Source organism: Struthio camelus, chromosome 4 (assembly GCF_040807025.1).
Source record: "Struthio camelus isolate bStrCam1 chromosome 4, bStrCam1.hap1, whole genome shotgun sequence".
NCBI lineage: Eukaryota > Metazoa > Chordata > Aves > Struthioniformes > Struthionidae > Struthio > Struthio camelus.
Genome location: NC_090945.1, coordinates 58,290,331 through 58,309,958, shown reverse-complemented (window position 1 = coordinate 58,309,958; position 19,628 = coordinate 58,290,331). Strand labels below are relative to the sequence as shown.

The following is a 19,628-nucleotide window of genomic DNA, read 5'->3' as shown; positions in this document are numbered from 1 at the left end:
AATATATCAAGTTTAGAAAATAAGGACTAACTAATATGTGATTCTAACTGCTCCTCCTCCTACCTTCTTTATTACAATATTCACCAATTTGTGTTAGGATTACTTTGCTTCCATATGCAGGGGAAGATAAAGATCTTTACTTTACTTTATTACATAGCTGTCCCCCATCTTTCTTCCCTCTCACTATGGAAATAAGCCTTACTAGTGCTATCAGTTTTATGCTGGCATAAATTCTATACGCTGAGGTGAGCAGAGATGTTTATTTGTACAAGCCTTTGTGAAGGCAAGGCTTTATTTCATTGACAACTTTCTTTCCTCCCGCCTTAAATACACTGCAATGAAAATACGCTGAATTCATGCATTCCTTCTGGCCATAGGTAATTCTCTCTTTGCCAAGTTTCCGCAGCTCTTGGGTTACTGGCTTCTCTCTTGGAAATCTGTAGGCAGTAAGGTCATTTCAAGGCAGTATCAGTCATTGAACATTGCTAGAAAAAAGGCAGGGCACAGGAACAATGAAAAAAAAAACAAACAGTTTTTGGCGTACCGTTCATGCTGGCAGCTGATAATCTTGGGTTTTGTGTCTTTTCATGTTAAGTTTGAGTTCTTTTTGTATACCTTTTGGGAAAAGCACAGAAACCTCTTAAAATTGCTTAAGTATGCATAACTGCAAAATGTAACTTGTTTTTATATAGTGATCACTTTTAGACTAGGATTTGTGCTTTTGTACAGTATTAGAATAATTGTTTTGAAAACTGCTTTCAAATGAAAAGTTTAGTCTTGCTAGGTCAAATCTGACAGCTTAGTTTTCATCTTTTTACCTAATCTTGCACTCATATTGCTGTGGCATGTTTGCTGGGTGGCTTGTTCTCCCTTTGGTATATTAATTTTTTTTGCCTTTCTGGGTTTTTTGCCCTGCAAGAAGCTTCTTTACTCCTGCAGAATCTGCGCATTTTGCACTGCAAAATTTCTGACACGCTCCTTTTGTAACTCTTTGCCAATAAGAGCAAGCACCATTAAAAAAAAAAGAACCCTTCTCTTCCAGAGTCATAACAGTTTTGAAAACTGTTATGTATTTCACTCACTCTGTTCCTTGATGCTTTCACAAGCAGATGCAATTCTGAAATTCCCAGTAAATTTAGTTTTCTTATCTTTCTAGACAAATATAATGCTTCTTGTCTTTCAACAGCTCTGCAAAGGCAGAAAAATTTGCCTCGTGCTGCCTTCAAAACCAAACAGTTTCTTCAAACTCCATCTACAAAAGGAGGTAATTAACTTAACGACCTCTTATAAAGCTCCAGCAAATCTCAGATAATTGTTCACCTATGTTAAATCTTGCACATTCTAGATTAATAAAAACACTGTTGCATGTAAAGATTAAGTGAGTGGACCTTGCTGTATCAGAGTACATAACTTTTTTATCTGAATATTAAAACACAGCCCTGCATCATTACAAAAAAAAAAAAGTATTAAACATGATATTAATATAAAATCCAAGGACTGGTGACTTCTAGAATGAATCAAGAAGCTTGGATCAGAAAAGCAGATTTTTGAAGCCATATTCAATAAGGCTGTATTTGGATAGGAATATTTTTGATTGTAACCTACGGTTTGTAAAACTCAACAAAAATTGTTCTTTCTCTGATTTGGAAAAATACTCGGGCAAGTGAAAATATCCTTTACTCTATGCTAGAAACAAGAGAAAATCCTTGAGAAGATTATCCTAGAATGTCAACTTGAGTTATACACACACGTATACCTGCTTGTGTTTTCCCTTTTCCTCTCAAAACTCGAAGATTATCCCTCAGATACAGCATAATTTAGATTTATATTTTTTTGTCAAGGAATTGGAGACTCTTGTATGTAATATTCCAGGTTACTAATGGCTGAAGTTCATTTCCTTTTGAGAAGAAAATGAAATAATTGAGTCTCTAATCCAATCAAACAAATTTTAACTGATTTTTAATTAAATTCTGGCAGCCTCATACATGATACATGACCTCTGTTTCACTAGCGAGACAAAGCAAGTTCATGTTTTTGGTTTTACGTATAGTTAGTCCTGTTGTCTGCTAAAACGTAGAAGATCTCATTTTTAAGATCATGTTTCGCTTATCACTAATTTATAAGCTATATGTATACTAGATGAAGGATTACAGGAATCCTTCACGTAGATACTGAAAGTGGACCACAGAACGTATGTGTTTTCTGTCACTGGTTTAACAGTGCTGACTTTAGTCAACTTTATTCCGTGTAGGAAGTTTTACTTTCTTGTCTTTCCCTTAAATAACAAAACATAATGACCTTGAAACAGGTTAACAGGGCTAAGCAGAAGTCTCTAACAGTCTTCAAAATATTTCTTAGCCAATGGAAAAAGTTCCCTCAGTGTTCTGCTTTGGGGTAAGGCTGCCATCTCTGTTCCTGCACAAAGCTTGCTGTGCTGCCTCTCCAGTGGCTGTGTCTTTGTCTTCATCAGGATGTCTAGAAAACTTTCTAGCTTGATGGTCTAGTTCGGAGCTGTTGAAACCTGTGCAGAAAGCAACTTGTCTTTGAGTTGATATTATCTGTAAAATTTTATTAAACCCTAGAGAATTAAGAACTGAGTGCGCTGCCCTGCCAGTTGCACGTTCCTGTTTCTAGTTGCTGTCATTGGGAATGAGAACCCAGCATGACTTTTTCAGTTAATTGCTGTTTTATAGTCCTTGGTGTCTTTATTTTCTTGTGTCTGATCTGAGAGTCTTATGGTTATAGAAGCATTATGCAATATGAAAAACAACTTTTGTTTCAAAAGGGTAAGTGACTGAAAAAAATGGGCATTTTAGTTCCTTAAAATGCTGTTCGTTACATAAATTAAAACCTTCACGCAAAAAGTTTGGCATTTTTTTACCATCTTCTGTAAAAGAGTCCAAAATACATTCACATAACAAATTCTCCACCTCACTGTAACAGATTCGTTGAGGCTTATGTAGCAATCTAGTATCAGTCAGATAACAGAACAGCCTATTGATTCCCATTGTCTGATCTCATCTGTTCTTTCCCATCAGTCTGAACCATCTCATAATGATGGGTATGATTTAAAAACTATATCAGAATCAATTCTGTTTTTGGAAAAGTGGTCAAATCAGTGTGCAGCAGCTGGCTTTGGGATGCAATCCAGGCATCTGTAGCCTCAAAGCATCCTACTTTGTCAGGTGAGGATCACCCTGGCTACAGTCAAGGACGGTGCTCTGAGAGGGTGGGAAATCCAAATGTCATCACTGCACAATTCCATACATTTTTATTATTGACAGAGATATTAATTATACCTGATTCTAGTTGTTTAGTCTCTAAGGAGATGGAGTTATGTAATGTTGTTAAACACAATCACTACATATTTTTATTAAAAGCTATCAGCTCAGTACTGCGCATGGGAATAAAATAATGGATAGACTTTGACGAGGGCAATATCTCATTCCTTGTGATCCCGTCTTACATGTTAAATAGACCAAAGTGAGTTTTATTAAATATCCAAAACTATTCTAAGACAGAATTCTTTATGTGTAGAACAGAATTACGAGGCAGTTTGCCAGTGACTGCATCATGTAGACTGCTTTGGCGATCACAGCTCATTAGAAGACAATTCATTCTTTTCTGTCAAAGAATGAATACAGCTCTCAGAAATGCCTGCAATGCTGTGTTGACAGGAAACATTTTATGAACTGACAGTTCAAGTTGGAAGTCTGGTAAAATATGGTCAAGAGAACACTGGAGAACGGAGAGGCCTAATTTACTGGATACTTGCTTTCACTGGAATATAACAAACTTTGTTCCGTTCTAACTTTCCATTGATTATGTTCTGTATCTAAAACCTTTTCCCCCATTGTGCCTCTAAGAGTGTACTAAGCCCTTAGCAGGCCCAGAGGTAAAGTGTCTTCAGTTTTTATATACTAGTATTGTTCTGCAGCTCCGTTGCTAACATGACGTTATATGTGAGTTCCAGCAGGTGTAATAATGGGAAGTACAATGATAAAAGCTCCCTATGTTTAAACTGTAGAATCACTTGGAAATTCTACAGATTCAATTACACTAGTGTTGCAGGCAATGTCACATTTCAAAAACCTCTAATATGTAATCTGTCTTAATCCTACTAGAACTTTGCTGCTGTTCTTGTCCAGTCATTCTGCTATTAATGCTTTCCTTAATCCATCCTCTGGCTTGACCCCAAGCTTTTTATTTTAAGGGTTTTTATTTATTCTCCTCACTGCTTACCAACTGTCATGTATTGTTGACATTTCTATCACCTGTTTTGTCAACTTTTCACTTGAGCGGCTTCAAGCTGTGTTTGGTATCGCTGCTTCTCTGTGGAAAGGCCCTCTTGGGTGATCCAGAAAGTCATTCAATCCCTCAAGATTTGCATCTGTAACAAAGCACCTATTAAACTTCCTCCGTATGCCCTATCAGGAATGACTTCAAAACACAACCTGAACACTTCTCCTGTACCACATTTGGGGTCTCATGTTCCTGTCATTACTACTCTTTTCATTATTAGTGGATCTAGCTTTCAAAATAATAGTAAAAGCTTTGTGAAGGACCATCACTTCTGTTACAGCATCTGTCAGAGAACTCAACTTTGGTCTCTGCGTAAATAAATTTATTCAATGGAGAAAATAATAGTTCATGCAAGTTCACTAAATGTAAATCTAATTTTATGTATTTTCCTGATTGAATTGATTGCCCAGTGTCAGCTGTTCCTGAATCTCACCCTAATCGGTTTGAAAAGCTGGTGACATTTTGTTTAAGTATTAAGAAGATGGATTAGTTTAAGTATTCTGTTTAGTGATACATTATGCATATTTTGAAAACATTTCTGTTACTCCTGAAGAAAAGTGCTTAAGCTTTAGCATTACTTTTTGTCAGTATCTTGCTATGATGATCAGTTCTGTTGTTCATTGCTAGCTGTCTAATAAAAATCAGAAGTTAATTCCTAGGTATAAAATAAGACCTCTTACTATTACATTAATAGCATTGAGAAAAATAGACATACTGTTCAAAAGAAGTTGTTAATGGAGTACATTTGTATATACATCTTGTATTCAGGGCTTGCATGATGTGCTGCATAGTAAGACTAAACCTGTAAATGGATTTTCACTAGCATATAAGCTTTCCCAGAAAGGGCTTGTTAAAAGTCTGCATGTTACACACTAACTTTGATAAAAAGTATTTGAATTCAGGCGTTAGTGATACTGATAATGCAGATAATGATTGTAAGAAGAAGGCTGTAAATTGTCATAGTTGCCTGGTTTGAGGTTCATAGCTTTATAGCCTAGTATTTTAACCTCTTTGGGGTTGGGGGCTGGCTGGCCCTGTTTTTTTTCCCCTTCAGATAATAATTTTTGAACTTGATCATATCATTAGCTGATCTTAATTAAATGGATTTGGTTAAAAAGAAAAGCATAAAGGAAACATTAAGATGCCCTGCTCTCTGACAGTTTCATCATTGAAGGCTAATATGCACTTTAACACACTAGAATCCTATATTCTTGAACACGGAAAATTTCAGGAATGGGAATTTGGTTCACATGTGTCTTAAAAAGCTAAATTTCTTCTGAACAAATTCGTTCACCTCTTTTTTTAACTTATCGGTCTTATATAATGGTTAGAGGCTTACTATTACTACTTCTAAATCCAGGTAAACACTCAGAGTAAGCAAATGGAGTGTTAGAGTTATGATATCAAAAACACATGACAAAGAGGACATCTGAATTCCTGTTTCTCATTGCTGCTTGATTGGCTGTATTTCATTATACATTCCATATTGTTTGAATTTTCACATAAAGTCGCTTCCTGTTTTTGATTTATCAGTTACACTGTAATTTCAGGTTGAAAGTAACTTCTGTATTTTATTTTCCAGTACCTTCTCCAAGTAAATTCCGCTCACCTGCAGCACCGTCTCCCCTAGCTCTCCGACAACCAGTGAAAGCATTTAGTAACCATGGACCTGGTTCTGTTGCTTCTCCAGAAGCTGCACAGCTGACACACAGTAGTTCTTCACCAGGGCCTCTTGCAGCTCAGAGTTCAGGCTTGCCAAGCCCTGCCAACAGTATTAACAGTACTACTCTTACCAGACCAGCAGGGACGGCAGGGATGAGGAGTGGTTTGCCCAGACCCAGTGCCCCTTCTACTGGGGGCATCCCAGTGCCTCGCAGCAAACTTGCACAGCCTGTTCGCAGGTGAGTATATGACCGAGGCCATCTTAATGTGAAGTTTTTTTTAAATGAATTTCGTACCCTGTACATTTGTGCTGCTGCTTCTTGTAGTTCTTTTTTGGTCTCAAGGTCTTTAGAAACAATGGAAATGGAGATGTCCATGTGAAGTATTTACCCATGTTTCCAAAACAAATTCGGAACAAAACTGAGAGTTTAAAAAGTCATCGAAATGTAGCTGGCAGGTGAAAATTCATTTATCCTGCTGAGTAACATGTACTAAAGTCAGAACTATTTAAGTGCCTTTTGTAATCCAGATGTCAAGCGGTGGCACCACAGTAGAACAGCTTCTCTTCTTGTACAACAAGAAACTTTAAGAAGAGATATTAAGAGCAGAGGAGGCATCCACAGCTTTTTTTAAACTTAACATAAAGATCAGAACAGTTAAGTCATAGGACAAAACAAAATTTTCAACTCAAATACCACCTCTGTGTTAGCATCCAGCTGTGGAAGTTGCTTAATGTCAGAGTGTTTTGGAAAACAAGCACAAGAGACTTAGTATTAAATGGAAAGGCTGCACAGACGGTTTGTCTTCAGGAGAATCAGAAGGAAGCAGTGCATAAATTTAGAGTATGTGCTCCTAATGCCATTGGATGCATTGCTAATGTAGGTTTTCACTGAGGGTGTCATGTGAAAGCCAGCTGACAAAGGAAGCAGTCATCCGTAAGGAACAGTAAGAATCGCCTTAAACAAAAGGATAAACCGTTGGTCTCCAGCATCACAGACTGGATGAAACAGGCATAAATAACAAAGTGGAGGAGTTCCGTTCTGTAACGAGTTTTGGGAATGACAAATGACTGTCACAGTATTGACTGTCTTGCACTGTGTCTGAATCTGAAACTTAGTGTAATATAAAGCAGTTCTTTTGACAGGAAGTTCTTGATACTAGTGAAGTATCGTTGCCCTAATCACAACCAGTCTTACAGTAAAGAGTTTCACTTACTAAATATACACAGCTATTTTTTTGGAAAGTTTAGGCACACAATTTAATAATGCAGTATCTGTAAACTTTGTGAAGACTTTGACATAAGCAAAATGTAATACTTTAAACAAGAATTTCCCTGTTCATACATCACTGAAAAAATGGCCTATTTCTAAATGTCAGCTGATTAAACTTGTATTCTCCTAGAGTACAATAACAAGAAGTTTTCTGTTCATTTATGATGATATTTTTCTGACGCTGAAGTTAATTTTATCAACATATAGTAAAACATTAAACCTTAAACTGAAAATGCTTCTTAGGTTCCTAGGTATTGTGGATGGAGACTTGAGCATTTTAGTATGAAACTGAAATAAATCTCATTTTGTTTTAGATCATTACCTGCTCCCAAAACGTATGGCAACATGAAAGATGAGAGTTGGAAAGATGGCTGCTACTGAGCTGCAAAGTTCCAGTGCTCATGGATATTTCCTCACCAGGCTAAAAAACAGCTTGATTATACAGACTGTTCAGATGTGACTTTTGGGATTTGTAAAAATCTCAGACCTCTCTGTCTCTAATTAGCACAAACTGGCAGAGATTATAAAGCAGCACTTTAATGACATCTAACATCAGATGTTTGGTGATCATACAATCGCTTTTACATGAAATTGCTATCAGTTCTGTTGGGTTTTTTTTCCTTGCTTGCTAAAAGTGTTATCAATTTGAGCATTTATGACAGTGGCCGATGTCTGGGCAAAAACCTTACGAATGCCAAAGAAATGCCCATCTTGAAAAACAGCAAGTATAACAGCCAACTTACGTTGTCCAAAACTTCAGTCTGTTTTAATTCAGCAGAGAGAGTGGTGAATATGTACGATTGAAACAAGACTAAATTAATCAGAACTAATAGTCTGATTGCAGAATGCTACAGTGCTAGTGGAACATTGATTTTAACAATTGTATAAGATTCTTGTTGGGGAAAGTGGTACGTACATCCTTCAGAAAGAATCAGAAGTTATTCTGGAGGATTAAGCAGAACAGTAAATAGTAGTCATGGCTTTATGGCTTTTTTTTTTTTTTTTAAATCAGTAAAGTTTGAATGTAGCAGACATACACAAATGCAATAGTATAAATTGCATCTTTCCTATGCTGATTTGACATATCAGTTTTACGTGCTCTTATGAGTTCGATTGCCAAAAGGGCTTAGTATCAGTTGTACAATCTTTCTGAACCTTAAATTCCTTGCTCAGGAAAGATGGCCTTTGCTATTGTAGCCACATTTTTAACACATGGCTTGCTATTTGGAGAAAACTTTTTTTTTTATAGCAGGTTTCCTTAGAAAGCGAAGAGCAAGTAGTACTATTAATTTGTTCTAATACCATACCACTATGCTTACAGCCTGGAACACAACTGTAAATGCTGATAGTTAACGAGAAGGAAACACAACTATGCACTTGTAACATACAAATTCCAAGGTAATGAGTTGTACTCTTTATGCCAAATGATATTCATTTAGGTGATATTCCATGGTATGAGGGAGTTTTCTGTATCCTATTTTTTTACTTTCATCCATTTCTTAAATTGGTTTATTTTAAATTGTAAATATTTTTACAGAAGCTATTGCCCATGTAAGTGTGTTTAAATATGTACTTTGCCTTACGTATGTGTATCTTACGTTACTGGTAACAGAGTATGAAACCTGCTACATCTGTTTACAAACTATTAAATTCCTCTGGTGGCTCTGACATATTCTAACATTCACATCTTGGTCAGAAGAGCTCATTCATATAATTAGCATTTGAACAATTGCTTTCTGTTTCGGAAGATGTCACGCAAACATTTGTAACGTATTGGGTGGGAAGAGTTAAATGGAAGGGATTTTGTTTGAAGCTTTTTTTAGTATTTTGGATGTACAGTTGATGAAGTAACAGGACGTGAATGGGTGTACTTTGTGCAATGACTGACAAACACTAAAAGTTGGATTGGACGGTAGGTAGCCTTCAGCCCCATTGCCATCAAAGTTGTGAACTGCTGGTGTGCTTTGATTCCCACCACTAAGAGGATTACTAATCCTGAAATTCTAGCACTTGAATTTTAGGCCAGCATTAACGTATTCCTGGATGAAAAGCCATGCAATACTACTTGAGTTGGAAGAAGCCAAATAGGAAGGAGAGGAGACTAGTTTGCAGCTCTAATTACTCAAGCAGCTGTAGGCAGACTTTGGATTGACTAATGACTTCACACTCCAAACTGAGATCTGTGCTGAGACTTTGAAGTCAGGGTATCAAATATACTGTAATTCAATAAGATTTCAGCAGGGGTAAAAATCCTACCTTCTACCACTAGACCAGTACATACCACTAATCTAGCCTTGTGCCGTTTTCTGGCACAGATAATGGAGATCAGTTAGTAAATATCTCGTGTAACTACTAAGCAGAAGAGAGGACTAGATCAAACATACCTATTCTCATTGAAGTCCAAATTTTAACGTTTCAGCATTTTACAAAGCAATGCTGCAGTCGTCATTGAAAAGAGGAAGATTTTAATTGGTGGATTCTTTTAAACACTTAATTAACTTTTAAATTTGGAAAGTTAGTTTAGATGAAGATACTGGGGTTTTACCATGGCTGCATCAAATTATTGTGTTTCCTTAAGTTAAGTAATTCATCACTTGGAGAATAAGTTGAGCTTAACTTCTATAAGCGTTCTTTTCTCTGCTCTTCTACTCCCCCTGAAACATAGTTAACAACTTCCTGAAAAGAGAAACTGTCTGTTTACTAGAAAGCCTTTGTGCATTACCAGTTTATTGATATCAGGAAACTGTGGGGCTCCGTGTTTAGAGATATACTGCAGAAGTGTGGAAATATGGATTTGATAAACTAGTGCCTATGATTTACTTAACTTATGTTTGATATAGTAGTAAGGGTTTTATGAATGTGGATTACTTTTTGTGCCAACAGCTCGGAATTGTTGTATGTGTGTAGGCAGAAAGACTTGTTCTGCTTCCAAAGTTATTTAATTTTTTTGTGTTTGAATGTTTTTGTAAGTGTTAAAAGTGTAAAATATATATATAAAATATTCTTACCATAAAACACTTCCTGGGTCATTATTTTTATAACAAACGGGTTTTTAAAAGCCTTTAGAATTTTAGAAGATCTATTGTTTTGTTTTTAAGAACTGTGTCAAACTGCCAAATCCTAGACCTAAATTCGTAACCTTATTTACTTACCTGCAGTTTCAGTGTTCCAGTAGTTAGCAAGATCAGTTACTGCCCCCTGCAATTCATAAATTGAGTCTAACACTGTATTAGGGTCAAATCTCTGGTACATGGTCAGCCTTTCATTTTTACAGAATTTGTACTCACTTCAAACCATCGAATGAAAGAATTTTTTCATTTTGAAAACTCTGGTATTCGTTCTTACACAGATAACTGAGCAACGTAATACTGTAGCTAGTAAGCCTTCCTTGAACTGTTCAGTGTAAGTTCTGTCTGTTTCAAATATGAATGACTATATCTTTTGATGGATAACAAGAGCTTTGAATATTTTTTTGAGAGCAGTGTGTGGCCAACCACTCTTCTTAGCCATTGCTTTATATGTGCATCTTCTTCCAAGCAATGTTTTATGCTTTTACTGCTATATTCTTTTCTGTTGCCTGTTTTGACTCACATGCATACAAGAAGTCTGTTTTGAACTTGGGAACTTTCTGTAGTCTGCATTTTGCTACAGAGCAACACATGCAACAGTCTGCATGTTCTGCCACACATTGATTGAATCATCAAACTACTGCCTTTGTATTAAAGCTAATTTATTGCTTATCTATTGTACCACTGCAGTAGGTTGCAAAGAATCAAACTTCACAGTTCTGAAATTTAGAACACTTTGAGTAAGATGAGTGGAATGACTAACAAGCTCTTTGCAGTTTTTTTTTTTTTTTAATTCAGGTCATTATAGTGCTACGTAACAATTTTGTAACAATAGCTGAGATGTGACAGATATGGTAAGCCTGTTTCTCTAATGTGAATACCATCTTTTTATCATGTTGGCATTAATATAGTTAAACTAAGTTTACGTCTGTTTGATGTGTTACTGTTAAATGTATTTAATAAAATTTAACCACTGAGGTTCACTGTTAATTATTTATCCAATTTATTATATATTATTTATTTATTCTAGTGTAGTCCCCTATTTAGTAATTAAGTCTGCCGATAAAAACATTTCACCCTGTCTAGCTGACCTACTCATATAGAGCTGGCTTCACATATAAAATCTGATCCACTCCCCCTTCCCTCCTGATTTTTATTTTAGTTCAGCAACCAAACAGTTTTCTTCCCTTCTCCCCCTACCCTGAAAATAAAGAGCAGCATCAAAAGCACAGGCAATTCAATAGCCTTTCCTGATTCTCTTTTAGCAAATTTCTGTAACAAACTCTTCTATGTGAAACTGTTATTTATTGTTAGCATCATGGTATACCACGACTTGAGACAGAAAAGCTTGTTTCAGCAGTTCTCTTATTTTGAGAGAAAATATGACAGTTCCTTTAGTTTTGGAATAGAAGTTCTAGGTCGTATTTTATTTGATAGTGTATTACTGTCTATGAGTCTGATTGCAACGGTGAAGAAAAATAAGTGATGAACATATGAAGTTAAGGAGGCAGAAGGCTGCTTCTGCTGCTGAAGTCTTGGGCTAGCTGAGGAGCACCCAGCTTTGATCATTTGAAACTAATTCTTTAATCTCAGTATTACTGAGAATGAAAGAAAAACAGATATTGTGAAAAGCTTGTTACATATGATAACAATGCATCTTGAGTTCTGCCTCTTTTGCTCTGTGGAGACAGGGTAAACTTGGATAATTTTTGACTTTTAAAGTAAAACAACTATTAAGTGAGATTGCTTTAATTAAAACACAGACACAGACACACACACACACACACAACCCTTCAGCTGCTTGACTTGAGTATTGGCCATTTTTTAGTACAGGACTGACACCTACAGGTAGCATATCCACAGTCTTGTTTCAGGAAGAGGAGAAAGTTGATGTGCTGAGTCCCTCCAGTCCCACTGTTTAACACTGTCCTCTTTTGTGTCCACTTAGAGGACACAAAACGTAGTTGCATAGATAAAACTCAGTTACAGGTCTTTGGCAGGATTAAAGGAACAGCTAGCTAAAATGAATCCCTACCAGCAAAGTGATTTTTCCACTTAATGATGTCATGGACACTAGTTAAAAATAGTGATTTACGAGAGGGGTGGAAAAAAAAAAAAAAAAAAACACAGGTCTTAGAAATGCAGTTAGCTTTAGAAGCTCCTTGGCCAGAACATGCTGGAAAGACTGCGATTCTGCATGCAGTTTCCAAAAGAAAATGGACTCATATTTTACAAATAAAAAGCCTACAAGAGGATGGTTTGTGATGCCTTCTCTCCTAGTGTGCTTAGCCTTCTTCGCTTCATTAAAAGTCTCCCCAAAAGCTTACATCTGTTGTCAGCTACACCAAGTGACGTTCAAAAAACCAAGCGTATTGGGTATGAGTGGTATATGTGCCTTACTGCGAAGGAGAGCGCAGTGGCCATCCCCACTAACCCAGCACAACATGCAGAATACAAGCTATGGATTCGTCTTCTCTCCCATTCCCTGAGACGCTGGCCAAAACTGCAACTTTTCGCAACCTGGCTATGAGGTTGGATACTGAGACGCTGTTTAAAAGCACCACTAGTATAAACAACTCTGTCAGACTGCAAACAAACTGCTCCCTTCACCCAGCACGTGGGCTTTCTAGCCACTCAAAGAAGCCCTCCGAGAACAAGCTACTTCTGTGTTCCTCCAGCAACAACTTATGAGTCGAACCAGGCAAATAACTGACATCCTAGCTTTTTCAACTTAAAAGACAATTTGGAAGACAATTATCTTGCTCTAACATGTTTTTCAAGCTTTGTTGCACAGTGCACAAATATGTGAATTGATAAAACTGGAATTGAGTTATTTCTCATGTAAATGATAACTCATTTTTGAAAATATCATCTTCAGTATGGCATAGATACTGTCCTACTAAAAATATTTGGTGGAGTTGGGTAGTATACTTTTCTGTCATCATCTGCATGAGCTTGCTTTTCTGCTTTCAGGGAAAGCGCATTCATAGAGCAGTTCAACTAGTTTCTTTCTGTAAGAAGGTCAGTTAACAGCTTCAAAAACATTGGTGGCCCATGATGGTTTTCTTTTTTCTTTTTTCTTTTTTTTTTTTTTATAAAAATGCTGTAGTTAAAGGAAGATGAAAAAGGACACTGTCCCCCCCGCCCCAACCCCGCTCCAAATATGTGGTTATTGAAATGAGAGTAGATCAGCAATGCCTTGAGTTGAAACTCTATGTTGCTCTTAACTGTTGGAAGTTGTGTATATGAATAAGAAATGTTTGAGTCATACTGTACTGGCAGCTGGGAGCATGGGTGGAAGGGGGCACTCGGGGCTTTCACCATCCTTGTGCTTTTCCATGGGCACCTGGTCTTGGCCACGGTCAGCAGGCAGCTGCTGGGCTGGACTGTGTGGCCTCTGCTCTGACACCCGCACTGCTGCCCTTGCTGTAGTGCTTAGCAGTCTCCCCCGGCTGCCTTGGGACGCTCCGCCTAAACTAGTGTTTTGTTTCCCTTCAGCTATTATGAGTAAACAAAGCTGCACATCCAACTACAAAAGCTTGGTTACATGACTGATCCTTATTCACCTCCCTTTCATTTACCACAGTTAATATTACAGTATCATTTCGTGGCTGCTTCTGCACTTTGTGTACTGCAGATGGCTGCCAAAATGCTGACGGGAGAAAGCAAAGATGGCCCACGCTCTGCATTACAAGGCGTTTGGTTTGCACCCTATTCAGGGCAGACGGCAAGGTCAGCTGCACTTCTAGCTGATTGAAGCTGGTGAATGCCAAGTTAGAGAAACACTATATAATTGCTCTTTTTCAGAGTTGTTTGTCTTTATGAAGATTGGCAGGACAAGAATAATGTGTGACATCTTAATGGATTCCTCTTTTACCTCCTTCAGAAATGAAATGTTATTGAAGCACCTGCTGCCCTTCCGAGAGGATCAGACAAACTCCCTGCTCTTCACCCAGTTCCTCTCTTAACCTCTAATCTCTCAGATCTGTGGTTGTCTATGCCTCTCTAATGTCATTCACCCAAGCACCGAGCCTAGAGCAAGGTTATATCGTTCCTGTTCATCCACTGTGCTGCAGGACACCCAGGAAAGCCCGAGGAAACCAGTAGTAGTGCTGCTTGACCCACCTTGTCTTCAAGAGAATTATGAGGACCTTGTTCTGACTCTCTTCCATCTAAGAAGTGCGTGGACGTCGGCGGCAGCAGCATGGCATCACCGCTGTCTCGCTCGCCCACAGGACAGCAGGCCAGAGTAGACGCCCCAGGCTCTGCCTCAGCTTGCTGGCTGGAGCAGGTCGCACAGCCTACCTTGGCCTGACCCACAGCAGAGACCTCGTGATGGTGCACCCAGCCACAGCTGCTAGCCAGAAACTCCTTGCTGAGGGTGCAAATGCAGAGTGGTATCAGCTGTTGCAGCTACTGCTGCCTCTCCGCCTAGACTGCCAGGGCACAAGCACACAGCCCTGCTGAACAGCTGTGGGACCAAACATCACAATGCAAAAAGTCATTCAGTTCCCAGCTCTGCCATGCACTTTTGATGACACTTCACTTATTTTCTTGGTGGGGAAAGAGTCCTCCTCCTCATCAACGAAACACTCAGCAGCCTTTTCATAGCTTGCGTGCGAGGAGAAAGGAGCAGGTGCTCTGCTATTTAGAGAAAAGGGTCAGCTATTCATAGCACAGCTTGTCTATGACAGTGGGATAAGTTAAGAATAGACATTTGGTAGACCTCAATTTATAGGACCAAATGTCACACAGCAGATAACATCTATTGTAAATGTCAAGAGTTGATGGATTTCCCCCCCCCCTTTTAAAAAAAACAACAAAGACTTAGTAGAGGCATTTACACTGCCATTCATTCAGGATCAGACGAACTCGGCTTGACTGGTATTGCCCAGGCTATATTCCAAGGTACAGAAACATACTGCAGGATTGTTAAAAGTGATTTGATTGAAAATATGCATATGGTAAAGCATCCAAGTCTAGCGCAGGCCTCTCATTCAGGAGTAAAGCAGACTTGGGGAGTGCATAATGCTCTGCTAAGCTCTGGCAAATTCAGCCTACTTTCTCCTGAGCAGCATGCCGGGATTTAACTGTCTGGAGGTCTTCATACCCTTAGAATTTCTCTCCACATGAAAATATGTAGTCCAGTATAAATTACTAGAGTTTTGAGTGGAGCAGGGGCTAGAACTAGTTTGCAAACAAATGCCCAAGCCACCAAAACGCAGCTTCATGTGCAAGCACACGCTCGCTCACTGGCCAGCAACACCAAGCCTCTTGCCTAACGGCCCCTTGGCAGTAGGAAACCTGGAGAGCACTCCGCGTCCATTCCCAGACAATGTACAGCCTACCAGTCAGGGCTTGCTGCTGCATAATGGGGGCTACTGATTTCTAACCTTTGTTTTGTCCACCTCAACAAAGATGAGACTTGAACTCAGAGCTCCCACGTCTGGGCTGAGTGCCTCAGTTGTAGAACTAGAGTATAAAAAAAAGTAGGTCTCTAAACACACACATAACTTTGCAGTTGGTATTGTACCCTGTTTCAGCCCATTTCTAACACCCCCATCCCATGCAACTTCTTTGTGCTCTCCTCCCATGCTGTCAACGCCTCTCCAGTTTTCGTCCTTAGCAGATTCTCTTTATCAGCCCATTCCCACTTTCTGCATCCTCCTCATTTTGATGCTAATTAAATAACATCAATTACCAAAGCAATTCACTGAAATCTGTCCACCAATAACCTCATTCCAGACCCAAATATCCCTTTTTTCCAGGCAGTACACCATTGTCTTCCTTTTCCCAGAATCACAGAATCACAGAACGGTTGAGGTTGGAAGGGACCTCTGGAGATCATGTAGTCCAACCTCCCTGCTCAAGCAGGGTCACCTAGAGCATATTGCCCAGGATTGCATCCAGACGGGTTTTGAATTTCTCTCCAGGGAAGGAGACTCCACCACCTCTCTGGGCAACCTCTTCCAGTGCTCTGTCACCCTCACAGGCAAGAAGTTTTCCTCATGTTCAGGGGGAACTGCCTGTGGTTCAGTTTATGCCCGTTGCTTCTTGTCCTGTCCCTGGGCGCCACGGAGAAGCGTCTGGCCCCATCCTCTTGACACCACCCCCCCCCAGATACTTGTATCCATTGATGAGATCCCCTCTCGGTCTTCTCTTCTCCAGACTGAACAGGCCCAGCTCTCTCAGCCTTGCTTCAGAGGAGAGGTGCTCCAGGCCCTTCAGCATCTTCGTAGCCCTCCGCTGGACTCTCTCCAGTAGTGCCGTGTCTCTCTTGTGCTGGAGAGCCCAGAACTGGACGCAGTACTCCAGGTGAGGCCTCCCCAGGGCTGAGGAGAGGGGCAGGATCACCTCCCTCGACCTTTTCTGCTTTACATTTCTTAGTCACCTTCACATATTCCTCAGTTTAACTGCTTTTATAATCATAATTTTATTAGTGTTCAGTGGATTAAATATACTAAAATTATTTAATCTAGAAGTGCGTTACTTTATTAAGGAGTTATTTTGTTTATCAAACATGGTTTAGCAGTACTAATAATAACGTTGATGTTAAACTTAGAACAGGTAGATTACATTTGTAACTAACTCATTTATGCACTGGTTTTAGCTCTTCTAGTTTCCTGTCTTTCTTTCATGCTTTTTTTGTCTTATAAATATATTTTTCCTTTTTTTCTTTTTTTCTTTTTTTGGATCTATTATGTCAGGCAGTATGTCTCCATAATCCCAACACTAGAGGGTGTTCTTGCTTTCTCTGTAGTCTTCACTTCAAAGCTACATATAGTTCAATTCACAGCATCTTCATGAATTAATGCAAAGTTGTCCATATTCATCAGAACGTCCTGAATGAATTTAACAGCTTCATTTATGCCAGGAAAGCTCAGTTCTGAGGGACTCTACAGCAGTGTATGGCAGGCCATAAAAATCACCTCTCACCCAGCGGGTGTCTTATCCAAGAGAAAAGATAGATACAATTTTGAATATCTCTTCCTGCACCTCACCGTCAATTCTTAGAAATGACAGACCATACCAGATGTTATAAATGACTGCTGAACTACCATGGTTGGTATTTTAGTCTTGTTGACTAGATTTTAAGATTTGGGACAAGGACCGTTTCCTTTTTCTGTTTCATACACATCACAGGGTCTGAAATACCCCGTCCAACTTAGGTCAGCGTCAGGTGGATTCAAATCTCCTGAAATATTTAATATGTGATAAACAGTTTCCTTCTGGTTTGGGTTTATTAATTACAAGTTTAGCATCATGCAGCATAAGCTCAGGACTGCAGGATGTAAAAAAAAAGAGCTTATATTGACCAATTCATACAGCTGGCATGAATTACTTAAGAAGTACAGCCTTTTCTCATTCCCACTACAGGTCCGCCTGCGGGTAACAGTGCTAGGACACAGCTGACCTACCTCCCTTGGGCAACACCAGCGCAGCGATGAGCCACCAGCTCTGACAGTCGTTGTGTGACTGTGAAACTATGGGGTAGGAGCCCGGGTGGCACAGAGACTGTCAGCTCGGAGGCTACAGCAGCCATGGCGAAAGGATGCCATCAGTGCTCTGCAACGGGACGGACGGACCGTTCTCCCCTCCTGCGCAGCCTGGCTTCTCGAGGTTTCCACATCAAAACAGATTTGGGCATCAGGTTCGAGAAAGTGGCTGGGAACAGCTTAGCTGGTGATCTGCGTCTTCACACACGTATCTCACCACCCAGCGGTAATCTGGCAAAGAGAAGGGAAGCCCTCCGGCACAAGTCCTGCCCAAAGCCGTCCAGGTAAGGGAGCCCTGGGCAGGACCCGCGCCGGGGACGGAGAGTGAGAGATCAGAGTGGCTGGTTCCCATAGGAAATGCAGAAGGTCCTCGCACGGCGAACCGATTCTTCTCTAAACTCACAACCAAGAAGCCTTGTCAAAACTAGGTCCCAAAATGCTAGGTGCTAGACAAAGACAACAGAGTGAGGGTCCTTGTCCATCCTCATTTCCTAAAGACCTTATTCTCAAATGCAAGGATACAGTGTTGTGACATGATCCTCCTCATTTGCAGGCATGGAAGCAATACACAGAGATTAATCCATTTGCTCTCAGTCACAGTGGAAATAGCAGCAAAACCACACACTGCAGCCAAATGTCCTGAGCTCTAGACGGTACCTTACTCCAAAGGCTACAAAAATAATTATTTGAAGCACATGCAGTGTGATCATTTCATCAGAAAAAGTCAGTCCTGGGAACTCTGTTTCTACAACTAATAAGCATCCACAGTCAATTTTCAGTTGTAGTTTCTTGCACAAGAAGTATCCGAGCAGCATCAATGAAACCCTCAGTAGGGCACGGCCTTAAACCATGAGCAACCACTTCACCTCTCTGTCAACACTTACGAATTTTACTCACATAGACCATCCACGGAAAGAAACACTTACTGTTCTGTTCAGCAAGCATTTATAACAAACTTTATCATGGGGATTTTGTTGCAAGGGCTTTGAATTATCTGAGTCTGCAACACAGCAAGGGTGTCCAAGCACTTTTGTCCCTTCACATGGAGAGGCCCTCACAGGTCTTGCTGCTCTCTGTCCCTGCAGCATGCATGCACTCACATTTAAGGATCCCTGTCATTTTCTTTTCAAATTCAAGAGATCTTTGCCAGCGATTTCAGTAGGATCAAAACTGAACTCTTCCTGGCAAATGAAAGATGTTACCCAGGAACTACAGATTTCAGAAATAAGTAACTAAAAGTTCAATTTTAAGGGCATAACGAATGTTAAGAGTAGTTGGACAACAATTGACATACTAAGCGCTAAAATCCAAAATGCAAATTCCACTGACACTTCTCAGGACCTGCCGTGCCTGAAGCACAGCTGCAATTCCCTTTGCACCCAGGCTTCTGCTGCCTGACCGACGCAACGCTCGTACCGCTACCGTGCAAAGAGATCGTGTTTCCGTCCCCCCCTCGACGCCCCGCGCCTGCAGGTGCCGCTCCAGGCTGGTGCTCTCAGGGCGCAAGGATCAGGCTCCCAGCAAGGCTGCTGGGCGCAAGGGGTTTGGAGGCCGGCCGCGGGGTAGGGACCTGCGTCCGACAGCACTCCAGCTCTCCCCCACTGGTCCAGAAAAAGCAAAATGGTAAAACCGAGCACTTGCCAGGCGGTTCTGTGGTCATAGCACTTCTATCTTATTTAAAAATAATAAATAAAATAAATATAAATGTAATACATAGAATACATTTAAACAGATTTAATAATAACATTTATAATGTTTTCTTTTCTTATATTATCATGGACTGAACAAAGGTAACGAGCTCTAAAGGTAGCAGATCGATACGTGTTACC

The 19,628-nt window shown here is 39.7% G+C and overlaps 1 protein-coding gene and 1 long non-coding RNA gene across 3 annotated transcripts in view; one reads left to right on the top strand and one right to left on the bottom strand.

The window, feature by feature from the left end:
* SLAIN2 (SLAIN motif family member 2) overlaps positions 1 to 11,293 on the top strand; it is a 35,875-nt gene extending 24,582 nt beyond the window's left edge. Inside the window, exons 7-9 of one of the 2 annotated variants that reach the window (XM_068940973.1) lie at positions 1,187 to 1,264; positions 5,885 to 6,203; positions 7,550 to 11,293. In XM_068940973.1, coding sequence (XP_068797074.1) covers positions 1,187 to 1,264; positions 5,885 to 6,203; positions 7,550 to 7,616 — 464 coding nt within the window. In that variant the 3' untranslated portion in view covers positions 7,617 to 11,293. The remainder of the gene's footprint in view (positions 1 to 1,186; positions 1,265 to 5,884; positions 6,204 to 7,549) is intronic. The other variant, XM_068940974.1, reaches the window with a different exon arrangement.
* Positions 243 to 17,817, bottom strand: LOC138067019 (uncharacterized). The gene is made up of 3 exons (XR_011140693.1): positions 17,722 to 17,817; positions 545 to 615; positions 243 to 437 (listed from the first exon to the last, which is right to left on the bottom strand). It is a non-coding gene; the product is annotated as an uncharacterized lncRNA (long non-coding RNA).
* Positions 17,818 to 19,628: the final 1,811 nt, after the last annotated feature.